This window comes from Aotus nancymaae, unplaced genomic scaffold, assembly GCF_030222135.1.
Source record: "Aotus nancymaae isolate 86718 unplaced genomic scaffold, 86718_ANA_hifiasm-v0.15.2.pri h1tg000079l, whole genome shotgun sequence".
In the NCBI taxonomy this organism is placed as follows: domain Eukaryota; kingdom Metazoa; phylum Chordata; class Mammalia; order Primates; family Aotidae; genus Aotus; species Aotus nancymaae.
The window spans coordinates 28,569,076-28,579,171 of record NW_026988494.1 but is presented as its reverse complement, the minus strand read 5'-3'; the positions used below and the strand labels follow the sequence as shown (position 1 = coordinate 28,579,171).

The 10,096-nt window shown below is 53.0% G+C and overlaps 1 protein-coding gene across 1 annotated transcript; it reads left to right on the top strand.

Moving 5' to 3' along the window:
• Positions 1 to 1,595: 1,595 nt before the first annotated feature.
• Positions 1,596 to 8,289, top strand: SOX7 (SRY-box transcription factor 7). Its single transcript, XM_012457342.3, has 2 exons — positions 1,596 to 1,911; positions 5,400 to 8,289. The coding sequence occupies exons 1-2, from the start codon at positions 1,674 to 1,676 to the stop codon at positions 6,320 to 6,322; spliced, it is 1,161 nt and encodes a 386-aa protein (XP_012312765.1). The 5' UTR covers positions 1,596 to 1,673; the 3' UTR covers positions 6,323 to 8,289.
• The last annotated feature ends 1,807 nt before the right edge of the window (positions 8,290 to 10,096 follow it).

Here is a 10,096-nt window from a genome sequence, read left to right as displayed (position 1 = left end):
GCTCTGGAGGTGAAAATTAGGACGTGAAAACAGAGACGCTGCAGTTCTCCGTCCACTTGCCGGGTCTCAGCTGTGGGGCCCGCGTCATGTTGCATGCAAAGCATCGGTCGCTGCGCGCGGGGACATTGAAATCCGGACTCAGGCCCACGGGCTTCGTGCCTAGAGTTATATTAACATCAAGCATGACAGGGAGGGCTGGAGCTTTCGCTACATTTATCTCACCGAATCTTTACAACAGCCCTGGAAGGTCAGCCTTACCATATTCCAGTGTTAGGATTAGGCAAGGGGATCCACTTGCCCAGAGTCGCGCGTTCAGGAACCTAAACACTAAGACAGGTTCTGACTCCAGACCCCACGGCACTCCCACACCCGCACAACTCTGCCTCCTTCCAGGGTCACCTTTGTGGAGTCCCGCACAGGGGTGGCACTCTGTAAATTCCGGGATCTAGTCAAACCTGCCGACTTATATTCAGTAGTTGCCTAAGCCATATGTGCTCACTCACTTATTCTGCAGGCCTTGAGCGCCTACTGTGTGCTGGCGCTCATGTGAGAGGGGGGAACAGCGCCCCAGATGACGTGGGAGCTGCGGTGAGCGCAGGCGAGGGACGGCCGTGAGCTCCCAGCCTGCAGTCCCTAGGCTGCACGCGGGCCCGGCACACACGGCCGGTCCACCCTGGGGTTTGCAGATGAGGGAAACTGGGGGAGTTCACAGTTCGTAGCATAGCCAGTGGGGACGCGAGAGGGCAGGAGAGACTCCTCCACTCGGAAGAGCAGGACTGCCGGTCAGAGGAGAAAGACAAAATTTAAGGAGAAAATTCAGGGTGAGAAGGGCCAGAAGTGAGGGAGCTGGAGGCCTGGACCCGGAGACTGGGTGCGGGTGGAGTGAGAGGAGAAATCAACCAGGCGGCTGAGAACCAGAACGACGGCCACGCCCTCCCGAGAGCCAGGGGCGGCAGGGTGTCCAGGGCCCCTGGGTGGGCACTGCACCGAAGCCCAGGCGGGAGGCAGCCCCCATCCCTGGCCCTGGCCGACCTCTGTGGCGGCCCAAGTTGGCTGGGGCTGCGGTGGCCGAAGCCCGGTCATTTTCGAAAGGAAAGGAAGTCGGAGTGTTCTCTTAGGAACGGCTGCTCCGAGGGGTTCACGGTCAATGTCTCACGCCCAGGCGGGCTCGAGGAAACCTGGTAGGGTTGGGTTTTCCGAGGCTCCAGGGGCTGGAGGGGCTGGTGTAGTCTGGCCGGGGCAGACCGGGGGCTGGCGCCGGCCTCCTGCTCCTGCCTGCGGGCCGTGGGCTGGGGGCCAGAGGCGGCCCAGGGCGGGGGGCGGAAGGCGGCCCTGGGCGACCGGGCGCAGGTCCCCGGGCCGGCCCCGAGAGACGGAGGGGCGGGCTGGGGGCGGGCGCGGAGAGAAGGCTGTCCCTCCCTCCCTCCCTCCCTCCCCCTCCCAGCAGGTCGGAGCGGGGACCCGGCGGCGGCCCGGGACGCAGGGAGGGGACCCGCGCTGACACCGAGGGAGGGGCCGCGCCGCCTTCGAGAGTCATTGGAGGACCCGGCCGCCCGAAGCTGATAAATCAGGGGCCGGGTCGCGGCTGCTGGCCAAGTTGGACGCCCCAACTGGTGCGAGAGCCAGGTCTGCGCCGGCCCCGCGAGGCGAAGCGAGGCGACACGCGTGCGGCCATGGCCTCGCTGCTGGGAGCCTACCCATGGCCCGAGGGGCTCGAGTGCCCGGCCCTGGACACCGAGCTGTCGGATGGGCCGTCGCCACCAGCCGCCCCCCGGCCCCCGGGGGACAAGGGCTCCGAGAGCCGTATCCGGCGGCCCATGAACGCCTTCATGGTTTGGGCCAAGGACGAGAGAAAACGGCTGGCGGTGCAGAACCCGGACCTGCACAACGCGGAGCTCAGCAAGATGCTGGGTGAGTGAGCGCGCGGCCCGGCGGGCTGGGGACCGGGGCCGGGCGGCTGGAGGCTGGCGGGGCGGGTACGAGCGCAGAGCCTGGGAACGACCCGGCGCGCGGGGCGAGGGCGCTCTTCGTGCTCGGGCATCTGCGCGAGCGTAGGTGTGCGCGGTGCCCGGGATTCAGAGCGGGGGCACTAGGCGAGGCCCAAGGTGAAACCGCGCGGCAGGCAGGAGAGGCTCCTTTGCTGGAACTGGAGCGGAGGTCGGGGCCCCAGGGGGCGGGGAGGACGGGGCAGCGGCCAGGCAGGGAAGCCTGGCGACAGGGACCGGCGTGCACGGACAGGGCAGGGACGGAAACGTCGGGGCTGGGTGGAACCGGCGTTTGGTAGGAATACCGAAGCGGGAAAACCCAGCATTCCCTGCACCTTACGATTGGGTCATCTCAGAGGAAGCCCGTCACAGATGAATCTATAGTTAACGAATACTCCTGAAGAGAAACCCTACGGAACGAATCTTTGCCTTTAACTAAATAATAGGGGGAAAAAAAAGCTTACCCAAATAGAATCGATTCATTAATCTATTTCTCAGTCTCGGGGGTGTGGATAATTTGATTTGGATACTTGGGCTGTCCTGGAGCGCGGTCTCTTCCTGGGCTGTCCACGCAGGGGCTGGGGACACGGACCCACCAGGTCTAAGGGATCCAGAGTGAGGCTGTTAGGACACACCCGAAAAACCGGAATTGGTGTCGGGGTTTCTTTTTTCTCCGAAGTCTGGAGTTGAGTACTTTTCAACCCTACTTAACCCTCAACCTCTTTGCTCTTTGAAGCGTGTTTTATTCGTTTTAATCGACGAAAACCTTTCAAAACACTTGGTTCTCGCAGCTGGAGACAGACCCTATGAGAAGGGACATGTGGGCACCCGGGGCGGCTGTTCCCTCCTCAGACCCCACCCGGCCCGGAACGGAGCCCTTCCTTTTTCCGTCTGAGTTCAGAGCTCAGGGCTCTTTCCCGGGGCGGAACCTTGGAGATAGGACTGACGCCCCTCTTTCTGCTGGCTTAAGCTGCTGGAGCGCAGAGGGGGTCGGAAGCCGAGCCCTCCTGCAGTTTAACTGCTGTGCAAAGCAGTTGATGGAGTTCTGATTTCAAAGGATCCAGCCTGGTGGCTGGCTGCACCAACCCGCCTTAGTGATCTGGGGTCTTCTGGGACCTTTTCCCTCATCAAAAATAGTAACCTTCGTATTTTATACAGTGTTGGCATAAAGAAAAATATATTAATATGTACAATAATAAAACATTTTCTTTAATTGGTAAGTTCATATTTTTCTTCAGATTTTACAAGAAATGAAAATATGTTTGTTGTGGATCCCCAAACGTTTTGTTCCACGGACCCTGAGTACTGTGCTGGTTGGCCATGCCTGGCGGGCAAGCAAGCCCCTGCTGCGACCATGCTAGAGAAGGATTTCTCTGCCTGGCCTGGGCCAGGGATGGGAGAGGAGGGAAGGGTGAGGAGCATGGCCCTGCAGAATGGAGAAGCCTGCTCCCAGGAAAGGGTCAGGCACAGGAGACAGATGCTTCCTGCGAGCTGGACCCCGTCAGGGCTTGCACCTCAGCTTCAGAAGGTTACAGTTCATTCTGCAGAAAAGACATGGATTCCTTCCTGCTGAGCGCAGTAGCTCCTGGCACTGGGTGAGGGAAACTGTAACGCTGGTGCTTTTCACAATATAGACTTTGTGCACCTGTTAACAGGGGCCAGCAGGATGATCCCCTCCACCTGTGTGACATTTCCTTCTCGGCCCTTTCCTTTCTGACCTGAGAGGAAAAGGCTGGATATGAGAGTCCCAGCTTTTTCCACTATAAACCTTCCAAATGTTAATGTTAACATTGTGACCTAGTCACACTGGTATTTTTAATATATTATGAATGAGGAAGTGCATAAAGACAATTAGACATTTGGTAGCACTTTAAAATGAACAGGTATTTTATTAATCATGTAACATCCAGGTACACTTAGAGTTAGAGCCACATTTTATATGGAGACCATGGACAGGGTTCGGGGTGCACCTGGACCCTGGACTGCTTACGACATCTTTGTGGCCTCAGCCACAGGCTGGCAACAGATGACCAGCCCTGAATCTGCAGCTCCTAACACTTTTAAGTCACCCTTTTAAGCGACAGCTAATGATGTTAATTGAAAGCTCCACGGAGTTTCTATAAACTTTCACCCATGTGCTACAATGCTCTTAATCATTGCCTTCCTCCAGCTCTGAGCCCCTGGCTCAAGGAGCCAGTTGGCAGAGGCGCTGAGGGCTGCTGTGTGCCAGGCTCTGCACCTGGCTCCGTGCAGAATGTGCTGAGCAGAACTCATGGCCCCTTTCCTTAGGCCTTAACCTCTAGGCTAGTGAGTCTCAAACTTCAGGACATAGTAGCATCGTGGGAGAACAAGTTAAAGGTGTAGAATCCTGAGCCCACTTTAGGAGGTAGCAATCCAAGGGGTCCAGACGCCCCCTACCTCTAGAAAACACTGCCGGAGGGGTGGGCAGTGCACACTGAGAGATGAAGGGAGATGTTCTGGGGGCTTGAAAAACAACAGACAAGCAAGCAACGGTGAATAGAAGGTCAAGCGCAGCCAGCATATTAGCACCAGTGGGTGGCAAGCATGGGACAGTTTTTAAAGAGAGAGTTTTGAGCTGGAGAGTGTCACAATATCTTTCTTTTCTACTGAAGAAAATCGAGACTCAGGGAAGTGAAGGGAATGGCTTCTGCATGGAGATCTGTGGCTAAGCAGGTGCCCTGGCACAGTCAAGGGTCCCAAGAAGATGGTTGGCTGAAAGTGATGGTTTGCATGTCTATGTGTGTGCATGCATGAGTCTGAATGCATACATGGGTTGCAAGCAGATGCTAGCATTCTGGCCTCGGTCGTACAGCAGGGTCCTATTCGACCTTCAGAGGTGAGCAATAGGCATGTGTGAACCTAAGTGAGATTCTCAGGTTTACTGACATCTGTGAAACTATTGACTGAGCCTGGGTTCCCTCACAGAAAGGGCTGTGAGATTTATGCCATAGGTAAATATGATCGCATCCCTTCCTAAGAGGCTACACTAGTCAATGAAGGCAGAGAATTTCATGAGAATGCGCAAATGTCTAGAATAGACCCTCGAAGGGTAAAAAGAGCCCCAGTCGATATCGTGATCATTAGATATTTTCTTCATGCAGCTGACATAGGGTCAGGTGGGCTTTTCACCGCGGACCGGCATTGTAGCCTGGGCGTGCTCTGGCGGCTTTTATATGTGTGTGCCTGCACTCTGTGTGCACCGTGCACTACCTGGCTTTGTGTTTGCAAGCAGAGGGGCTGATTTCGCCTCACTGTGCCTGTAGGATCGCGTCCTCTGTGGCTGAGAGGGGGAGGGAGGCGTGTGTGCATGTGCACGTGTGTGTGCAAGCGTGTGCATGTGCGATGCCTGCGGGGCACGACACTGAGCATGGCCTCCTCTGCCTGTGTGAGCAGGAAAGTCATGGAAGGCGCTGACGCTGTCCCAGAAGAGGCCATACGTGGACGAGGCGGAGCGGCTGCGCCTGCAGCATATGCAGGACTACCCCAACTACAAGTACCGGCCGCGCAGGAAGAAGCAGGCCAAGCGGCTGTGCAAGCGCGTGGACCCCGGCTTCCTCCTGAGCTCCCTCTCGCGAGACCAGAACGTCCTGCCTGAGAAGAGGAGCGGCAGCCGGGGGCCGCTGGGGGAGAAAGAGGACAGGGGTGAGTACTCCCCCAGCACCGCCCTGCCCAGCCTCCGCGGCTGCTACCACGAGGGGCCGGCTGGTGGCGGCGGCACCCCAAGCAGTGTGGACACGTACCCCTACGGGCTGCCCACACCCCCTGAAATGTCTCCCCTGGACGTGCTGGAGCCGGAGCAGACCTTCTTCTCCTCCCCCTGCCAGGAGGAGCACGGCCACCCCCGCCGCATCCCCCACCTTCCAGGGCCTCCTTACTCACCGGAGTACGCCCCCAGCCCCCTCCACTGTAGCCACCCCCTGGGCTCCCTGGCCCTTAGCCAGTCCCCCGGCGTCTCCATGATGTCCCCTGTATCCGGCTGTCCCCCATCTCCTGCCTATTACTCCCCGGCCACCTACCACCCTCTCCACTCCAACCTCCAAGCCCACCTGGGCCAGCTCTCCCCACCTCCCGAGCACCCTGGCTTCGATGCCCTGGATCAACTGAGCCAGGTGGAACTCCTGGGGGACATGGATCGCAATGAATTCGACCAGTATTTGAACACTCCTGGCCACCCAGACTCCGCCACGGGGGCTGTGGCCCTCAGTGGACATGTACCGGTCTCCCAGATGACGTCAACGGGTCCCACAGAGACCAGCCTCATCTCCGTCCTGGCTGATGCCACGGCCACATACTACAACAGCTACAGTGTGTCGTAGAGCTGGAGGTGCCGCATCCATCCAGCCCTCGTACCATCTCTTTCCTGTGCCCTGAGTGGTGCGGGAGCCGGCAGCCACACCAGCTTTTCTCCCACTGCTCAGGGCAGGGAGGTCTGAACTGCGGCCCCAGAGCCTTTGGCCTAAGCTGGACTCTGCTTATCCTTCTGTCCTCTTCATCACCTTCCCCACGTCCCAGCCCCTGCAGCCCGCATTTTGAGTATATTCCTACAAGGGAGTTTTCCTCCAGCCCCTGAGAGTTGCTGCCTCCCAGTAGAATGTTCACGGACCTCTTTTTTTTTTTTTTTTTGTAGCCATCATCAAAACACATGGTGGGACAGACTTGATAGCCAAGGTCCCTTCTGTTCCACACTTTTCTGATTTAGGGTTCTCTCAAGGTGAATAAAGGAAGATGGGGAAATTTGACTCATTAGTGAGCTTACTAACGTATGCTCTGGTGATAATTTTGTGTGCACAGCCCAGGGACCACGAGGCTTTCTGCACTTCCTGCGCTCCCTTCCAAAATGACCACAGAATTCCAAAGGGGCTCATCCAATTTGAGAAAAAAAGAGTCAACCTGATTTGAGAAATTAACCAGTATGGCTAATTATATCACAGAAAATGGGATTGGGTTAAAACTGTTTTATTTTAAATATACATTTGAAAGCAGTTTTTTTATTATTATTATATACACACTTCAAGAGAATATGCACAATCTAGGCTGGGCATGGTGGCTCATGCCTGTAATCCTACAACTTTGGGAGGCCGAGGTGGGTGGATCACCTGAGGTCAGAAGTTCGAGACCAGTCTAGACAACATGGTGAAACCCTGTCTCTACTAAAAATACTGAATTAGCTGGGCGTGGTGGTACTTGCCTGTAATCCCAGCTACTTGGGAGGCTGAGGCAGGAGAATCTCTTGAACCTGGGAGGCAGAGGTTGCAGTGAGCCAAGATTGCACCATTGCACTCCAGCTTGGGCAACAAGAGTGAAACTCCAACTCAGAAATAAAAAAGAAAATAAAAGAAAGAATATGCACAGTCGGGATATATACAATGAGTGTGAGAGACACATTCCCACTTCATACAACCCTTAAAGTCTAAATAAATCAGATGTTTTTATTAACAATGACAACTTCTTGCCAACTCCCTGTTCCTAATGACCCAAAGAGCCAGGGTACCTAAAGGGAGTTTGCAACCAAGCAAAGTCACTGCCTTCAAATCTGGATACACACATTCCCCTCTGTAGATTCAAGAGGTGCTTCCTTCCCGGCTGTCTCCAGCTTCTTTACTCTCTTTTCCGGGGTTTCTTTTTCTCTTCTTCCTGCTCTTTCTCCACTGCTGAACTAGTCCCTAACTCAAACAGCCCCTGACTTAAAAGCCCAAGCATGCTTCCTCTAGCTGCAATGAGAATTTGTTTTCCTCGCCAGCCAGGTCCTCAGGCAAGTCCTCAGCCAGTGCTGTAGAGCAACTTCGCCCAAATCAGAAACTCACTGTGATTCAAAAATGTTTCTGAGCCCTGGACCCCTGCCCCCAAAACATTGTCATGTTCCCCCAAACCGCCTTTGAAGGAGCATGCATAACAGTGTGCTGAAAGACAATTATTTTATTTTAGCATATTATTTCCTGTATGAAATATGTTTTATATAATCTCCTATTATTTTTACCTTGTTTTGTATTGTTGATAAATCCTTTTTGTCCTTCCAAGACGTCCTATTGTGAAATCACTTAAAAGATATGATTACTGTTTATGCTATTACTGTATATGCCATTTGATAATAAATAGTACATTGTTGATGATATGATTGACTGGTGTGCAGTCCAGAGCATGTGTTAATAGTCTCATAAAGCAGTATCACAGGCATTAAGCTAAACTGTTCCATATTTTTGAAAAAACGACACATACTTTGGAACAGTTGTCAATATTAATTTGTTGAAAATATTTAATTTAAATAAACGTTTTTGTACCATGACTGTTCTATCCTTTGAAATACAGTTTTGCAAAAAGAAAAGGTTTCCAAGCGACACATAAATATTACGTTAAGTGCTACTTGTGGTATTGATCAAAATATTTTCTTTCTTTCTTTCTTTCTTTTTTTTTTTTTGATGGAGTTTTGCTTTTGTTGCCCAGGCTGGAATGCAGTGTCTCAATCTCGGCTCACCACCACCTCGCCTCCCGGGTTCAGGCCATTCTCCTGCCTCAGCCTCCCAAGTAGCTGGGATTACAGGCATGCGCCACCACGCCTGGCTAATTTTGCATTGTTAGTAGAGATGGGTGTTTCTCCACGTTGATCAGGCTGGTCTCAGACTCCTGACCTCAGGTGATCTGCTTGTCTCGGCCTCCCAAAGTGCTGGGATTACAGGCATAAGCCACCACGCCCAGCGATCAAAATGTTTTCTACACTGACTTTTTTATTTTAAAAAATTGTTGTCTGGTAGGGATGGTTTATTTTATGAGTTATGCTAAAGAGATAAATCCAAATTGTACACATTGGAACATGTTGCTTTTACTGACAATGAAAGAAAATATCAACTCATGACCTACATGTAGAATAATCTCCTCGTGATGACATTACACTTGTAAAGTGGAATGAGGTGACTATCGGGCTGTCTGAAGAATAAAAGTAAGTTTATTTATTTGCTTAATACTGTCACAGCTCATTTTTTTTTTTTTTTTTTTTTTTTTTTGGTATTTTCAGTAGAGACAGAGTTTTGCCATGTTGGCCAGCCTGATCTCGAACTCCTGACCTCAGGTGATCCACCCGCCTTTGTCTCCCAAAGTGCTGGGATTACAGGTGTGAATGTGGTGGCGGGTGCCTGTAATCCCAGCTACTTAGGAGGCTGAGGCAGGAGAATTGGTTAAACCCAGAAGGTGGAGATTGCAGCGAGCCGAGATCACACCACTGGACTCCAGCCTGGGCAATGAAGTGAGACTCTGTCAAAAAAAAAAAAATCACAATTTTTTCTTCTTTTTGAAATAATCTGGAAACACACTTGTGTTTATGGATGTGGCATGGAAATAGATCACAGGCTCCCAGAACTCACTGGGAGATAGTGGAGAAGGCAGGAGGGCATACAGAGTAATGATGAGAGGATGCAACATCCAGTGAGGGTTAGGAACATGCCAGCCAAAAATCATCTGGAAGAAACTGAGGATGACTCAGTCCCTGTGCAGGTCACCTCCATCTGGCTTCTGTCCACAGGGAAGCAGTTGTAACTTGCTCAAGTCAAGGGCAGCTGTGTGTTTTCCCAGGCCCTCTGGGCCAAGGAGTGGGTCTTAGGAGAGCCCAAATGGGCATGTGTGTTTCCTTCAGTTTTGATCCTAATCTATAGTCATTACTTTAATAGCACTTTATAGGTGTGCAGAGCTTTATGGAAAGTTTTATGGGCTGTTTCTCATCCACAGCCCCAGGTGAGGCCTGTCATCCACCCACCGTACTGTGTGGCAGGGGACACGGAGGCCCAGGGTGGGCGGTGGTGAAGGGTGGCTGGCTCGTGTGGTGACGCTACCTGGGTTTCAGCATCGTCAGATGCCTGTTGGCAGCATTAGTCAGTCTCACTGTTAAAGTTGGTGCTGCCTGATTTTTCCCACTTTACCATGGCATGGAGTCATTTGCAGTCCCGTTCATACCCATCACAGTCCAGGGAAACAAAGAAAGAGCAAAGGAAATCATAGGCCAGAGTTAGATGATGCTGAAGACCTTGCTATCCAGATTGGTCACTGTGGCTGCGGCTCATGGCAGTCTGCAGTGTCACCGGCTGCACGGAGCTCCTGTCTAG